Below are 17665 nucleotides of genomic sequence, written 5' to 3' on the forward strand. Positions count from 1 at the left end.
CAGCTGCCCCTAGAGATGATTTCAGGAGGCAGAAGCACCCTACCTCATTCCTGGCCTAATTCCCTATGAGAAACAGGCCTTAATCTCACAACTACAATCTTAGCACAGGTCAAAGATAAGTTTTGCTTCAATGCTTTAAAACTGTTTCAAATAGCTGTAGCATCCCAGTGGACACAATCAGGACGACAAAGAAGAAGAAAGAAATCAAGATTAGAGTTTTAATCCAAAACATATTGCACCACAAATTTCATAGTGTTTCATAATACAATCCATATTTACAGCATAGAAGGAAAGAAATTCAACAGCCATAGAAAGGATTGTGTATACCACTGTTTTTATACAAGGGAAAGTGCATTAGCTTTTTTTTTAATATATATGTACATATATACATACACACACACACCATTCTTGCTCTGGTATCTGAAGAAAATTCAACACTTGAGAACTCATTTATGGTAAGTTAGTGAGCTTTGGGTAAGTATGAGCTTTGGGATGCTACACTGTTTGCATTAGTCAATATATAATTAAAATTTATGCATCACTCTGTCTTGCAGGCTGCCTGCACTGCATTCATTACTGTACAGCAGTAACCGTTCAAGCCAGGCACAACTCAAACCAAATTTGTCCCTCAGCCTGCAGCAGTGTGATGAGGGAGAATCCTACCCTCTGGCCTCAGGTCACACAGAAGCAGGTCAGGGCAAGGAGACGCTCCAAAGAAAGACCCTTCTGAGGCCCAGGAGGGTTATCCTGCCCCTGCTTTGTTTCAATACAGGAACAACCAACAAATCTACTTTTTGATTGTCTATTTTCATATTGGAGTTGCACTCTTACCCTAAACTTCCCTATTCTGTACAGTTAAGTGTCACGGATCAAGTCTCAGTGTACGAGTGCTGCTGATGTTACTGAGTGTACTTCAGCAGATGCCAGCTCTGAACAGGAGCGCCACGCCAGCCGAGGCAGCGGCTGCCTCAAAAACAGGCCCGGCCCCTGCGGCAGATGTGCCCCACGTGTGCTGCTCTGCTGACCTCGTGCAGAACGCTTCCATCTCTTCACAGCAGCTCTGCTGCAACTCTAACACTGTGTCTCACCTGCCACCACCACCCAGGTCGCTCACTGTCAGCAGAGCTAAGTCAGACTCTGAACGTGACTGCATCTCCACTACAGGACAGGTAGAATTTTTTTTCTTAACATATTGAATAAAAACCTTTGTTAGTAACACAAATCTCATTGTAAAAGAACTACCAGAATAGCAGCATTGCATTTCTTATATATAGATATATATCCAAGTTTTAAGAAGTAAGCCTGATTGCTGCTTCCTATATTCATCTAGATTTTGTGGTGGCGTTAAAACTGAAGGGCAAAACTGTGTCAGCTGAGTTCCCTTTTCCTAAGGCAGAACCAAGACTGATTTGTGAAGAGTTCAGTTTTGCCCTCAAAAACAAAAGCCTCCTAAGCCGTGGTCTTTTGTCAGGTAGTCAGACACAGGTCACAGCCACTAAGTGCTCAGAACAGCTATAAGCAACGGCATCTGAACTACAAAACCACAACAAAAGATGCTGGTTATGAAAGCTTGTTGCTAGCAGACTTGTTAAGGAAGAAAGCCCAAAGTGCTTAGTACCAATATTAGTCACGCTCTTTCAAGGTGTATATATATATACATACAATCTTTTTTCTGTTTTCTTTTTCATTATAAAAAGTATTTTCAGTGTATACTTACAATACCTGGAAATCAGTTTTAAAAATTTAAAATGGTTTACTACCCCTTCTTCCCAGTGCTAACAACCCATGGTACAGACTAACAGATTGGTTTTCAAGGCGACTGAGTATTAGGTACTATAATTAAGACCATTTTAAATATTATTTTTCTTTAAGAAAAGTAAAATCAGTAAACAACTCTAAAGTTGTGCTCTCAAATTAAATAATCATGATCAATGTGCAGCCTTCAAGACTGCAGGCCAGGATATATGCACCTTATATTACACAGTGATATGAAAAGATGCAGACTATTAGTTATGTCAGTGTAACAAGGCAAGGCAAACTTCTTTTTTGGTTAAAGCTCCTGCTCCTGTCCTTTGAAAGTCATTTCAAACTGTCAAAAATTCAGCACAGTATTGCCAACAATTTTTTCCCCACTGCTTTCCACAATGAGACAAGGAAGCTTTACTGTGTCTGCAGTTATTCAACCCTCGCACTCCTAACATAAGCTGGAATCACCACCATAGCAGGTGCGTGCATTAGAAGCTCCAACTGCCAGCACCCTCGTCAGTGAGGTTAACGTTATCCTTTGGTGCCAAGATAACAGGTCTGGTGAGCACAAGGAGCTGACTCCCATTGAGAGACCATCCAGACAAAGGTCCCTGATCCCAGCCCGCAAGAGGTGTCAGTTTGTAGTGAAAGTTTCTCCTTGCACAGCATTACTTTTGTAAACAGTGTCAAAGTTCTTGTACAAAATACTGCAATGACAGTGATTAAGACACACCTGAAGTGGTGTGTTCAGTGTTCTTTTCACAGAAAAAACAGTGGCTAGATGCTGACTGCCCGTTTTCAGGATCCCTTAAGACCACAGCGTCCTTGGGCTTGAGATAGAGGGCCGGATACTGCCTTTAGGAGATGGCTTTGACCCAAACCATGACATCTAGGACAGGAAAGCACAATACATACCATGCTAGGTTCGCACTTACAAGAAGCTGGAGACTGGAACAAGAGCACAGTATATCTGCATCTCCCCATCAAGTGATGGAAACTATTTATAAAACAGAACTCTGCAGAGTTCAGATTGTGAAAATGCAAATTGTTTCACATGATTAAATCTGGAAGGAACAGCTACTTTTCAGCACCTCCCAGCATCTAAGAGCGTTCACATCTTTTGCTGCAAGTCCAATTATAGGTTACAGGTGCAACAGAATCCTTACCTTGTACTCCAATGTTTCTTTAAGCATATTTTCTTCCTCTTGGGAAAAATTCAGTAAAACAGATACAGCCTTAATAAGATGGAATGCCTGAAAGAAACCACAGTGCTTATGATGCTCTCAGCCTCTGTGTTCTGGACTACAGTGCAACACTTTTTCTGCAGGCTTAGTCACAGACTTTTTAGTTACAACTGCAAAGAGCAGAACAGTAAAACCTTTCCCTATGCCCTCTTACAATGGACCAGGGCAGCCTGTATCTTTCTTCTTCTGATTGCATTTCCTAGCTTTCTTCAGCTTGCATATTTTCCCTACAGCATCCTGTGGTAATTGTTTTTAAGTTCTAAAAAGTTGTAGCAGCATGCAGACAGGTCAGAATCATGCTGCTTTACATACACAACGTACCGACTGCACAGCACTAAGATACATCATGCAGAGCTACTAAAGGAGTCAAACACTCTGGATACCACGGAGCTGCACAATTATTTCTTCATCCTACCTACTGTCTTGACCTACAGTTAAGAAAAGCATATTTTGGCATGACTTCTTTCTACCTGTAACCTTTTCAACACAACTTAGAGAATATAAAGGAGCTTCACGTGCACAAGGAATTATCTCTTATGACACCTCAACAGCATGTGCTTTATGTCCTTTCTGGTTTCTGTTGCTATCTTTCTTAAACATACAGCTACTTTATAATCACATATACTCCATATGCTTTTTAGAATAGTACAGAGCAGTTTCAGCTCTTTAACTTCTAGACATAACTACCTCCTACTTTTCACTTAGCTCCTAATGATCTGTACTCCCAAACACGCTGCTGTTTTGCTTTATTGCGCTGCCTCACTCAGTCAATTTCTTTTCACATGCAAAAATACTGAGCTGGCATAGAGGCATTCTTGCCAGGTACCAGAGATGAGAAGACGAGCGTACCAACCCGTCTTCCTAGGATTCTTTACCTCAGACTCCCGGCAGGACATGAATTTTAGTACAACATGTTTAAGGTACTCAAAGTTTATCTCCCTTGAGTCATTTAAATCAGAGTTGTTTGTGACAGTCACAGCAGCATTAGGCACTTCAGAATTTGTTTTTTCACGTACTTCAGGTACCTCAATGTCTGGCCTTATTTTCTGAAAGAAAAAGAGAAGAGCATTACAGGATGTGTCAGTTTGATGCTGGGAGAAAATGTGAATCTGAGATACCTAATGCAGAGCATTTGTACCCACAAGATGGGCATCAGTAGGACAAGCTTCTCATCCTTCAGGGGATGACAGCAGAGGTGCATATCTTACATTTCTTGAGCCTCCAGGAGAAAACCCAGCTCTTGTTAGAGTTACATCTGTGTGACCAAACCAGCAGAATTGGCTCTATACTAGAAACTGACATCATTTTTCTTTCACCATTAATCTGCTCTGTGCTCTTCAGATGCACAGAATGCAATTCTCCAGTTCAGAACAAAATATATATATATTTTTTAAATCACAATACTTGAATATTTTAAACCCTCTTTTAAAATGTTTAAAATATGAGGGCTTTGTCTTAGAGTGGGAAAGTATTTTGAGAAGAGCTTTCTCCTGTGGCTGACATCACTGCCTGGGAAATTTTAGCTGAATGACAGCTGAGCAGCAACCACAAATCTCAGTCATCCAACATACAGAAACATTTAGATACCAGACACTACAAATACAAGTCCATACCTAAATTCAGTGCTGCAGTATCTGAATAGCGATGGCTACCCAACACACCATCTACTCAGTAAATACAGACCCAGAATTACACATTTCTTAAATTAAGGGTTCACAGATTTGTCTGCAATCACAAGGAAACTGCGAGCATTCCTAGTAAATAAACAAACTGCAGCTTGCAATCAAGTCTTTGGAATTTCTACTGTAAGTAACTTCCAGCAAGTGCCAGCTGGAGAGACTGAGGAACAGAACCCTTACCAACTCCTTCTGGAGAGTTTTTTTCAGTTCTGTCATTCTCTGCTGTAGCTGCTTTATCATCTGTAAGCAGAGCAAAGGACGGCGTTAACACAGCATTCAGCGTTAGGGCACACACTGACACAGAAGTATCTGAAGAGAAAACATGGGAAATGAATGCTAAGAATCAAGCAAACCAACTGGCAGCTCCAGAGAAGAGATCTGGATGTCTCACAATTCTGGCTGCAAATGTCGGCAGGCGTGCGACAGGACACCTGAGAGAAATCAACTGAATTCAAACTGGGATCTGCAGGAAAGCTGTAACTGGCATCATTTGGAGCTTCTTTTCTCCAAAATAGGTAAGGAGCAGAAGCAGAATTGTGCCACAGAGATTTCTCTACAATTCTGCTGCAGTTTTCATTCACTATTGCTACACCCTTTTACAGTCTGCGGTGGGGAAATACTCATAGAAAGTTGGATTCAGATTGGATCTCTCATGTTTGTAAGCCTGTTCAGGCCTTCCTTTCTAAGGCTCTGGCACCTATTATTAGGCTTCCTAATTAAAACAGGCATTTCTGTTGTTTAGTTTACCTTGTTTTTCTCAACAATTTGCTGTTCCAGCTCTCTGTTATCCTTCTGAAGTTGAACGACATCTGTAACTGTTACCTCTCCATTCTGTTCTGTCACACGATTTTCTGGAAGGTCCAAGTGCTCATTCAAGGCTCTTGTTGATTCTTCTAGTTCTGAAACCTACACAAATGAAAACAGCAAATTGCAGAGGTGTGATACTTGCAGCCTGTTAACAGTCTTCAGAGAGAAAGCAAGATTTTATTGCTTTTGTATGCTTTTGCTTGCTGTGGTAGTGGGAGGTAGTGGAGGTTTTAACCAAAAACTTTTTTCGTTTAGGCCCATTGTTTGTTTGTTTTCCAAACCAGAAAGCAACAGTGACAATCTACTCCACATCTCTCAGTGGCCTGTTTGGCACTTTTGGGTCTCTGCCTCCTTCAATCCCCTTCATTATAAGTGAAATAAAATAAGGTGATGTCCTTCACAAAGCAGTCACAGTTGTGACAGCAGACAGCTTTCAGAGTAGCTTTGCAGTTGGCACTCACATTTTTCTCATGTTCTCTGGCCAACAGGAACTCCTGTATCTGCAGCTTCAATTCTTCTATTTCCTTCCTTGCTGCTTCTTCTTTCTCCACTGCTTGGCTATTACTTGCCTCTATGTCAGATCGTAGCTGGTGCATTTGCAGCAATGCAGCTTCGTGATCTGAGGATGAAGAAACTTGCTCAGTACCAACCTACTGAATCAAATGAGATTTTCTCATCATTTCCTATTTGTCGACACAAATAGACAAAAGTTACTGCGATGGTAAACCCTGACCTTTTTGCCTTGCTCTGTCACAAAGACGTGACATTTAAGCCGCCCAAGCTCACATGTGTATTTTTGCAATGGAGCAATCTCTCTTTAAAAGTCAGAGTCATTTTAATACTTGAAAGCTTAATTATCAACTACACCTCTTCTAATAGAACACAGGCCTCCACCAAAAGCTCGTGTGACTTTTTCTCTGACTGCACAGGAACACGTGGGGCTGTGAGCACATGTGGCAATGGCACAGACAGCTGCTGACAGCCAGCCAGCCACAGAATGGTGCAACAGGAGGTCACCCTTGGGGTGCCTTTCTAGGTAAGGGCAACACAGTAGGAACACAGAGGTGTTTGGAACTGAATGAAGATGAATGCACTTCATTTTTTAGTGTAACAATGGAAAATCAGCTTACAACTGATTTAAGAATATAAATGATGTCTTTCAAGCAAGAGCAGTTTTTAAAGTGGTACAAAGTAGCAGTCATCAAACTGGACCAGTTCTTCATTTCCTGTGTTTTGCACTATATGTTCACCAACAGAAAGTACAGTAAGATCTGTTATTTTCTGATAAAACACTGCAAAACAATGATTAAGAAGGTGGGTTTTGTTGTTGTTTGTTTAGAAAGAAACAGAGACTGACACTGAATGACAGAGGACTTTCAAAATTCAAATAGATTAAGTTTGGAAATAAGAGAGATCTAGAATTATTACCATCTACACATAAGAAAGCCCACACCTAGAGACTGTATTCAGTTAAAGCTGTCTGGAATACAGCAGATTGGTTTCATCTAACCTTGACTGAGTTGGTTTAGTTCTTCCTTCTGTTTTAGAAGCATACCAGATTTTTCATCAATTAGCCGGTCTTTTTCCTTTATTAAGGAAGCCAGATGTGAAACCTTTAAAGCAGTCAAACAAACAAAATTAAGGATATACACTTAGAAGAGGCCATGGAAAGATTTCAACATATCTCAGATTTTTTTTTGTGGCAAGAACTGAAGAATTCTTACATGAGTGGAAGGCAGTGGATGGTATCTACAACTAAACAAGGGCCTGAGCTATGTGCTGGGCAACACAGGACCTTGAGAAAGTAGCTGACTGAGCATTATTGTTACAGATAGCACAATATGGATGTCTACGTTCAACTCCAGATTCATAGAAGGAATCACCTACACAGTGCTTGTCTCATTAGAAAGTGCTGAAGTAAACATATTGCCAAAGCTAAAACACACTTCAGCTTCTGATAAGTCTGAGGCACAGACTGCCTCATAACCAGCAGGTGGCAGCTGTAAGACAACGACTGTGCAAGTCTGGTAGCTCTTCCAACAGCTAGAGCAAGCAAGCAAACATACACAACAGTTCCAGAATAACAAAGATACTAAAAGATAGAACTAAATTCAGTCCAATTTGCTCAGATGACAGCTCCCAGTTAAAGAAAACAAATGCTCACATCATTCACTATGCTGGTTTTAACAAAACAGAAGAACAAAATAAGGTTACCCAGAATTCATATTCACTTACTGGATACAAACTCCTTCCTATCAAGAAATTTAGGGTTTTAGAACTGCTGTGCTTCAGAGGGACAAAGATACGATATAAACTCTGAAAGGAACACAACAGAACAGATAGCTCTGTGGTTGTGTTTGCTATCCTTGTTTTTTGTCTGATTGTTTTTATAGAAACCAAGCCACAAACTCGTGAATGCCTCGGGATGGCCCACCAGGACAGCACATCTTACAAACTAAAGAGGTCTGCAATACCAATCATCTTCGTTCTGAGCAAACGTCTTCATTCACTACCAACTGGTCTTCCTCTCAGTTTATACTCAACTACCAAAACCTGCCATAATCCTTCAGCCCACAAACTTATGAGTAGCTCTAATTTTGCAGCTAGCCGTATTTAACACTTCTGTACTGATTAACTCACATAAACTGATTAGATTCCTGTGAAAGCATTTATACGTACACCTTTACGTTTACAGAGGCAACCAAGGCCATCTTCCATACTGAAGATGATTTCATTAATTATCATAATAGTCAGAAACATAAGTCCAAATCTCATCTGATGTGTGGAGTCTTGGAGTGTTTGTACATATTTTAGACTGTTGGTATTTACCAACCTGCTGTTGCAATTTGTCCTTTTGTTTTTCTGTTTCTTCCAATGTGTTGGCAATTTTAGTATTGACAGTCTCTCTGTTGCTCAATTCTTCCTGCAAACCAAAAGTAATTTAGAAGTTACCTGAGAGAACTACAACCTGAGTTCCACTTCACTGTTCGATGTTGGAACTACTCTGTATTGCTACTGCCAGCAGGATTTAAAAGCCCTTCACGCGTGACAATAAAGGAACGTATTTTTAGACAGACCCAAGCACTCTGCTTCAGGAAAGGATCACAAGTTTGTAATGCTTCTCAGAGCACTTCTACTGAGCATGAAAGAATTTGAAGTACACAGAACCTGAACGTAACATGATTCCAAGCACTAAGAACATAACATTCTCTACCAGTAACTGTTTCTCAAATTAGGCTCCACATTTAACCAGTGTCACTGACTAATTAAACTCTTACCTTCAGCTTGTTCAGTACAGATTCTTGTTTTTTTAAAGAACTCTCATACTCTTCTCTGCTTCCACTGAGATTTTCATTCTCTTTTTCCAGCTGGCTCTGTAAAATAAAGACTGCTTAAGTACTAAGTACAAGTGTTCCAATGCTTTGCATAAACAAATACATTCAATTCACATTTTGTTTTTCAAAGTATTGGATCTTCTACTGTAATGCTGGGAACTCTTAGTAAGCACATGCAGACAATAAGCAAGGTCCACTAGCTTTGATAAAATCGTTCTGTGAAGACTTGGGAGCCCCACTCAACAGTTTCAGTACTTACTATCCTGTGCTGAGCAGCTGCTTTATCGAAATCCCACGCTGTTTGAAGAGCAGCAATTTGAGACTCTAGCTCAGAAGCCTTCTGCTCATACTGATGTCTCTCGCTTAAAACCTGCTGCTGTAGTTTACTTCTCTCACTTTCTAGATCCATTTGCTTACGAGAAAAAGAAAACAAAGTTAAACAACTATATTCTGAAGCTCTAATAAGAATTGGATGTATTTGCACATCACACTCAAACTTCAGTAACTGAGTTTCTTTGGTAGCAGTGCCAGGAGCTCTCACACAAACACTACTAGTTTAGGAGACAAACAGTAACAAAACAACTGAGCAACAAATGGAACACAGAGAAATGGTGGAAATGCTGAAAAACTGGCTTCTCTTGGTCTCGCAAACACAATGCAGTACACTCACCAACTTCTGGATCTTCAGATCCTGCTCACAAGCTTCCTCCTTGCTCGTTTTCAATGCTTCTGTTGCAACCTGTAGTTTCTGTTCCAGTTCTCTATTCTAAAACATAACATGAACTTCCTTATCCACTGACATCTACGCTACTAGAAAGAAAAACAACGTACAGAACACAGGATGACGTAACAGGGGCAGGTGAACACTGAAACTATGGAACTACACAGTTCAAACAGAATGTCTACTTGACACATCCTGCTTTCTTTAAACACTCTTCATCATTTCAGACTTGCTCAGCAATGGTTCCAATTTAGCTACTTGTTTCTTACAGCAGGAAACACAAGCATGAGAAGCCTTAACTTCAGAACCTCTGGGCACCTCCCCATCTCTGCAGGTGGAGAGATGACCTGAGCCGCTCAATGAAACCTTCCTCTGGAAACTAAGTGGGACACATAGCATCACCTTAGGTCAAAAACACAAATGCAGTGACAGTAAAAGCTACAGGGTGTAAAGAGGACGGAAATAGTTAGGAATTCGTAAGGGGAAAATAAAAAAGCAACTTACCTGTGTTTCTAACTGGTTCACAGCATTAACATGATGCATTCTGTCTGTTAATATCTGTTGACTGGCTTCATCCAGTTTCTGCTCAAGAGAAGCTTTCTGAAGATTATATGGGGTTAAGAACAGAGGGTAGGGTGGACAAAGAGATAAGATTTTAACTAAGAAGTTCCTTTGAATTTCATTAATAACAATACTAAACTTGAACAGTTTATTTTTGATCCAGATAGGAAAACATTGCTCCAAGGTGACTCTAAAATAGGAGCATCAGCTCTGGAGAAAGATCAAGTAGTGAAAAGAGCACTAAAGAGAAGTAAATCTCTTCATGCTTTCAGCTGTTTCTTAACAATTCTGAGGCTGAAGTGTTGAACATGCAACATTCTGTTTATACACCTATGTGCAAACCAGCCTCCCACTCCCGTCCCAATGCTTTGGGAATCATGGTGACAGCAGATGAATTCCAAGAAACAGTGAGCTGTTCTCTGTAAGGATCAACCAATAACATTCTCCAGTTGCCCTGCCTTTTGTGGGCATGCTAAAAAACTTCTCTTTCCCTTCTAAGCAGACAGATGTATTGCCTAAACAACGTGCAAAGACCAATGCAGACATCTGTGCAGCATGTACACACATGGGCCCCGTGCAGCCACCCACACAAGCTTGTCCAGCAGTGTGTCAACACACACCAAAGAGACAAACATGCCTGCACTACATCATCATATACCCTTTCCATGCCAGTAAGCAATGTATATTCTAAAATAATTCCTTACAACTGCACTTTTTAATCAGTCCATAAATGTAAAATTACCTCCTTGAGCAGTTCCTGTACATGTTCAACCCCTGAAAGATTTCTTTCTAATTTCTTTTCCAAGGAAGACACTTTTTCCTGCAACTGTTCAATAAGTTTCCTTCTCTCATCAAACTCAAAAGTCATCTGCGGGAAAAAGAAATCACAGAATCCCTTTTCATAGCCAAGCTCTTTCCTAATTCATTGCGGTTTGACTTGAGAAAGTGCCATTAGTTCTGTTTGAAAAGACAACATGATGCTACAACACTTAACAGACACCAAATTTCAAACACAGAACCAGATGCATCTGCAAATTCTTAACCTTTAGCTTGTGTTGTTCATATTCCACCTTCAGAGATTCGTGCTCTGCCCGTAATGTTTCTAGTGTCTTCTCACATCCAGAACCAGCAACTCGAGCCTAAAAAGAGGAATTCCTTGCTCTGAATCTTAAGATTTCACAGTCAATATGCAATCTAACTTCTGTAGACGAGAAGCTCTTCCAATCAAACCCTGATGTGAAACTTACATTTTGCAAGTCTACAGAAAGGTGCTGAATGACAGCTTGTAGCTCCTGTTCTCTCAACTCCAGAGCAGTGATCTTATTTTCTGCGTTCCTCTCAGCTGTCATCAGTTCATCTCTTCACAGAAATAGGAAAAAAAAAAAAAGTGACAGTGTTCCAGAAAAATAGCATTTGGCAGAATAATCTGCTAAACGATAAATGGACTAAGCAACATCAACCAGATTTTCTTGTACTAAAACCAGCCACTGTATTCATTATACATCTTCCAATCTTCCAAAGAGGTAGTGTTTAAGTATCCAAAAAAAAGAAACATAAGCTTGCAAAATCCTAAATGAGTACTGCTTTAATTGGCTTGTAAAGACATACAAACTCAGCCTTTACATCCAGCCTGCCATACTAGCAGCAATGAGTCAGTTTGTTGCATATATAAACACCCCCCTGCCCCCTAAAAAATAGATTTGGACAAATACAGGAAAACACACTCGTCACGAAAATGCATCCATACCTGCGTGCCTCCAGCTCCAAGAACTGCTCCTGCAGCTCCTGAAGATCTTTCCGCAGGCCTGACGACTCAGTGCTTGCCTCCTGAAGCATCTCCTTGGCATGGATCAGCTCTCGAGTGCGTGCCTCCAGCTGCTGCTCTGCTTTGCTCAGAGACTCTTCCTTTTTCAAAAGCTGAATACCAGAATGTTAGTAAGAAGTAAGAACTGGTAACACTGATAGTCTTCTCACCTGAACGGCCTCCCTTATCACGTTATGAGATGAATTAAGTACAATAACTCCTAGAACAGTCCCTGCTGAAATACTCAATGCAACCCCAGATGTACGTAGGATTTGGACATGGAGCCACGCTGGACACAAGCATTAGGGCTAAAAAAACCTAACGCAGTACTTCCACTGCGTGTTCTAACAAGAAAAGAAGTCATATTTAAAATAATGTTACCATGTGTTTAACTTTGGCCATTTCCTGCTGCTGAAAGCCTTCCAGCTCATCAATTTCATCTCTCTTTTGAAAAAGGTTCAAACTCTGCTCCTTCATTTCTTTTAACTGTGTTTCGAGCATTTTTTTTTCCTGATAAACAAACAGAAGAGGAATCCAAGAACATCTGTAAGTTAATCTGAAGTCAGTGGGAGGTCAATTAAATTCTCTGGGAAATAAATCTGCCCTGCATCCCCGAGGCTCTGCGACGGCGCCATACGTAGAATCAGAACTTCCTCTGATTCAAACTGCAGGAGGCAATCAATGAGTTTCTGAAGTTTCTCTTTATAAGCTGTCTTCACTGCCATGCTCAACTCACAAGTAGATGGAACCTATCTAAAAAATTAACAGCGAGCAGCAGCAAGCTCAACATCTTCATAATAAGAGGTACTTTAAAGTTCACCTTCAAACAGCTACAGCAAGACTGAAATCCTACACTGAGGAAATTCCTACCTAATAGATTCCTTCCTTTCATGAGACAGATGACCAACTAATGGGCTCAGACCAAGTCACCGCCTCTTTCTGCATCCCAGCTGTCTGCTCTGTAATTAAGGAAGCTATGATTCCACTGTATAAAACCACCAGATCTTTGTCTTTGCAACCCACCACTCTTCCCTCCCACGTTAACGAACACTAATTCCAGAAGTATCTCACAAAGCATTGGCACTGCTAATAAAGGCAGATCGTCAGCCCTACTCACTGACCAACCAGCAAAGAAGGGGCTGAACAGAGTTGTGCTATGGAAAATATGTGGGGCACTGTTTAAAAATATAAAATGAACCGAAAGCTTAATTACCTTTTCAATGTGACTCAATTTTTCCAACCACTCCTGAACAAGAAAGAAAGAATTAAAATCACAATCCAGCTGCAGACTTTTGCAATTAAGGAGGAAAAAAAAGAAAAAGAAAGAATCCACACTGATAACAGGAATATTAAGATGAAGAATTATGAAAACAAAATAAAAATAACAGATAGTGTTTTTATATACGAAAGCTATGGAGTAATTTATGTTATGCAAGTACATAAGTATTATTCAAGTAAATAAAACAAAAATGACAACAAGGCCAACCACAATGGAATCTTATCAAACATGTGCAGACTTCATACCAGAAATTTTTGTGGGCTCTTTTTAAAAAGATTAAGATTCAGAACAATTACAAGCAACCTGAATATCCCTTCCTTTGACTTTGACACACTAAACCAATGCAATGCAGGACAGCTACTTTAATTAATGTACACAGATCTCCACAGCCAGCCAAAGGCTGAGTTGTTAAGCTCCATTACCTGGTCCTTTTTCTCTAAGGCCAAAGCCATTCCTTCAGCCATCTTGGCCCGGTTGGCCTGGTGCGCTTCATTCTGCTCTTGAAACTTCCTCATGGAAGCTACCAACAAAGAAGCACCAAACTGTATTAAAAATCCATATTTTAAAATTGCTTCTGAACTGCTTCTGTTATTTATACATTTATAGAGCTGCTTCTTCAAGTATTCAGCACCATCTCAGCTCCAGCACTGATACTGTGCCACTCACCACACAGCACTGCCTGCACACGACAGAAGTGTCACAAGTAACAGAAGATGTCTTCTGTTCTTCACTGCACTAAACAGAGCCGTAGGTTTCAACAGAGTCCCTGCTGCACATCAGCCCAAAATTGGGGAACAGCATAATGAGAACTTTACTCAACAGCCAGCACAATACTGCTGTTCACATCATAAGGCAGGAGCCTGTTCTACCTCTTTGCAACTTGCATGTATACAGTTTGAAAACAAATGTTTAAAAAACTGCGTGTAAAAATTGGTTCTTTCCAGGTATATTTAAATCATAGCAATTTTCAACTATAAGAGAGATTAAAAATCAGTACGTACAATCTTGATGCTTTTCTAATGCATTTTCAAGCTTCTCTTTTATCTTCTGCAAGTTTCGGATCTGATCAGCATAATCTTGTGTTAGGAGGGAGAAGCACAGACCAGGAATGGACAGACACAGGGGAAGGAAATCAGGAAAAAAAAAAGGGGGGGGAGAGAAAAAAAAAAACAAAAAAACATGAGTGGAAAACAGCAATGATTTTCTCAACTAGAAAATCATTTCTTCTGAGGAAAACTTGGATGACTGTAACGATGAAGACAAGCAAGTAGCTCCTCACTGCCCATAGGGTAAATGGATACAAACAAGAGGGTCTGTCCCAGTGCTACAGGAGAAGTTCCACTCCATGCAACAGGGATGGGAAGGAGTGTCAGAACAGAACCCTCACTGACAGCTCTGCAGAACGAGGTATTATCTTAGAAAGCAAAACAGCCTTGAGAATGTTTTGTGCTGGATTCTTTCCTTTCTCTTCATTTCACCTGCGTTACTGTCAACATCAGAAGTCTTAACTCCTAAGAGAAACAAACCATCACATACACAGAGTAATTACAAAAAAAAAAAGGGGGGGGAAAAGACTGTTTGAAGCATGGGGACAGAAATGCTACCTAGATGAGAGTGACAGGGGTGCACTACAAGTTAACTTCCTAAAACGAAACAAACATTTTTCAGAACTCTGAACACTGAAGCTGAAAGGAAACTCTTCTAAGCAATCACCTTTTATACGTATCAGGACACATACCAGACAGCTTGACTTCCAGTTTTCTTATTTGTTCATTTCTTCTGAACAACTGGGATGAAAGATCCTCTCTAGAGCTGCTTCCATCAGAAGCCTTGACAGAAGAACAACCACGTAACTTACAAATTGCAGTCAAAATAATCCTGTTACATACTAACTCTACGACGATAAACACTGCCCAGCCTAGGAATGATGCAGGGGATTCTTCTAAAATAGCCTATAGCAGAAGCATTTGTTCTAACCCATCACTCATACGACAGCACAACAGAACGGCTAGGAAAAAAAAAAAGAAATCAAGCTCTAACAGTGAAGAGCTCAGAACAGATGGGTCAGAGAAAAAGTCTTCTGGAAAAAACAGAAACGAGGAAAACAAAGCAACAATATTTACGTGAACTCAGAACTCAGCAGTCTTTCCATGCAAAATCCAAAGCATAAATGGCACATGATTCTCTATGGCTTTAAGGCTGTACAAAATCTGCATTAAGAGCAGTTAAATGAATACTAACTTTTGGGATTTTGAATTCTTGCCTCCCTACTGCCTCAGAAATTAGTTTCACAACTAGACATCTTACATACTTGTTCACTTAATATTCATTCAATGTCCCATGGCTGTTTAATCACGTTTTGTATTGAGATAGCTTTGTAACCAGTGCTTACACGAGTAAACGAGTGACTCTCATAGTAAAGAGACAAATATTTTCCCTTTAGTATTTAAGCTGACTCAAGCTATTGATTCATCTGCACATTAAGACATACACCACAGAGCCACCACAAAGCATTCTCAACTCACACAGCACACTTAAAATGGTTCCTGTAAAGCAGTGACAGAAACACGGCTTAAGAAGCAGCACTCAGAGTAAGGCAGGACTCACAAAGTCGTCTCCCGAGTCCGCTCCCACGGAGGTGATGGACTCTTTGCTGATGGAGCGCGGGATCCTGGCCGCCCCCCCGGGCCTGGGAGCAATCGCTGCCTCCTCTGCGATCTTCTTCTTCAGTTTCGCAAACATTTTCCTATACTCCGTAGCACCGCCAGAGCCAGGTGCTTCAAGAAGCCGCTGCCTGCGATGCGGCTAGCGCACCGACGTTCTGCTTACAGCTTCCAGATGCCCAGACGTAATTTTGTGCCTCATCCACTCAGCTTTATCGCATTTCTCGTTCCATTAAAGCCTCCATGGCCTAACGATTCCTGCAAGTCAAGGCGATAAGGCTTCCGCGCCAAAGACATCCATACCCGTTGGAAACAGCTAAACGCTTTTGATGTCACCCGTCACAGCCCGCCCCGCACCGCACCCTCAGGTGCCCCAACCCCAGAACCGGGCCCGGCCGCGACCCCGGCAACGGCGGGGCGATTTCGGGCGGCCCGGCAGGCCGTTCCCGGCCGCTGCCGCCCGTTCGGAGCCGGCCGCGGTCCCGGTACGAGCCTGCAGTGCAGTGCAGTGTAGTGCAGTGCGGCCCGCTCCCGCCGCCCCGCCCTCACCGCCCGCCCACCGCTTCGCCTCGTCCGCTGCCGCCGGGACCGCGCACCACCGCCGCCTCCGGCGCTGACCCGGAAGTGCCGCGCGGGCGGAAGCGCAGCCGGGCGTTACACATGCGCAGTGCGCCCGCCTCACCCCGTCCGGTCCCACCCCGCCCCGCGCTCCCGCGCGCAGTGCAAGAGGCGGCACACCGGGTGATGGCAGCAGCGAGCAGGCCGTGCGTCGTGCGTTTATTGTCATTGCCAGTACAGATCAGCGGTAACGAAGGTGTTCATCGCGGAATGGACCGACACCGATTCTCGCTTCCATCTCAGCTTTCCCCGACAATTCCAGCAGCAATACAAACACACTTCTTTCCTCCCACAGACACCAACAACGTGGGCAGAGCGCGCTCTGGCATTACATTGCTTTGGCAATTTACAGATCCTTTGCAAAAAAAAGGCTATTTGCTCCAAAACTTTTATTCATATATCTCTATTTTAAGTAAAATATCTGTGTGTTTTTATTTTTTTTTTTTACCAAAATACGATTTACAGGCACACGGCTGTCAAATAACTTTAAGTTTACTCATTATAAAATTACTTTCGGTACCAAAAGGTCTCATTTCTCCGAACGCTCCCAGCCCCGCCCTGCTGCACAGCGGCTCCTGCTCCGCTCCTAACGAAGCCCCGACGGGGGAGCGACGAGCAACGCGTGCCAAAGGAGACCTGCAGCGCCAGGGGCCGACAATAAGAGCGGGCCTTAATGCTCGAGCCAACAGCTGCCGCTGCATCGGGCAAAGCTAGAGGCTCCAGGGCTCCTTTGGGAGCTGCAGTCCGCTCTCAGTGTGAAACCAGGAGCTTCAAGAGCAAATCATCTCTGCGTGCATCACCATACCGACAGGAATGCAGAGATGCTCTTCGATATTCCAAATGATCCGATTCGGAAATCTCAAACTAAATCTCTTTTGTTTTGGCAGAGGAATGGTTTAGAGTAAAAACAAAAACAAACAGAAGAATAACTTTTAAAAAATTGCCTGATGTATTCCTCCTGTTCTAGTTGCAGACATCTGAATCTTCAAAGCACGTGCACTAGATTTGGTCATAGAAACAGAACTGCTCTAGAAGTCAAAGACACTAGAAAATGTCGGAGAGCCGTCTCAGCAACATGCAACCTCTCCACTTCACAGATTTCTGCCCCACCCTCCGCACCAACACCCCTCACACAAGCTGACAGTGCTGCTAGGCAAAGTCACCAGGGATGTGAACAGCTTCCAGTCTGCGGAGCTCCCTCAGCCAAA

The 17665-nt window shown here is 42.0% G+C and overlaps 1 protein-coding gene across 4 annotated transcripts; it reads right to left on the bottom strand.

The window, feature by feature from the left end:
• Positions 1-204: 204 nt before the first annotated feature.
• GOLGA1 (golgin A1) lies at positions 205-16466 on the bottom strand. 4 transcript variants are annotated; one of them, XM_042879089.1, is made up of 23 exons: positions 16400-16466; positions 15784-16097; positions 14915-15005; positions 14178-14252; positions 13599-13696; positions 13111-13143; positions 12279-12407; positions 11841-12010; positions 11341-11452; positions 11137-11232; positions 10836-10961; positions 10037-10132; positions 9482-9577; positions 9071-9223; positions 8755-8850; positions 8310-8399; positions 6987-7089; positions 5938-6095; positions 5417-5575; positions 4850-4909; positions 3866-4036; positions 2913-2999; positions 205-2635 (listed from the first exon to the last, which is right to left on the bottom strand). In XM_042879089.1, the coding sequence occupies exons 2-23, from the start codon at positions 15916-15918 to the stop codon at positions 2555-2557; spliced, it is 2415 nt and encodes an 804-aa protein (XP_042735023.1). In that variant the 5' UTR covers positions 15919-16097; positions 16400-16466; the 3' UTR covers positions 205-2554. The 4 variants fall into 4 exon arrangements, with proteins under 4 accessions (XP_042735023.1, XP_042735024.1, XP_042735025.1 ...); XM_042879090.1 differs by having other exon boundaries at positions 16389-16439; XM_042879091.1 differs by lacking the exon at positions 16400-16466 and having other exon boundaries at positions 7032-7089; positions 15784-16207.
• Between the last annotated feature and the right edge of the window lie 1199 nt (positions 16467-17665).

Source organism: Lagopus leucura, unplaced genomic scaffold (assembly GCF_019238085.1).
Source record: "Lagopus leucura isolate 7727_CA_CO unplaced genomic scaffold, USGS_WTPT01 Super-Scaffold_100022, whole genome shotgun sequence".
In the NCBI taxonomy this organism is placed as follows: domain Eukaryota; kingdom Metazoa; phylum Chordata; class Aves; order Galliformes; family Phasianidae; genus Lagopus; species Lagopus leucura.

Coding starts and splice junctions, on each gene's coding strand:
- GOLGA1 (XM_042879089.1), bottom strand. CDS start 15,918: ATGTTTGCGAAACTGAAGAAGAAGATCGCAGAGGAGGCAGCGATTGCT. Junction 9,578..10,036: donor TGAACCAGTTAGAAACACAG/GTAAGTTGCTTT, acceptor GTTATGTTTTAG/AATAGAGAACTGGAACAGAA. Junction 2,636..2,912: donor AAGAAACATTGGAGTACAAG/GTAAGGATTCTG, acceptor TTCCTGTCCTAG/ATGTCATGGTTTGGGTCAAA.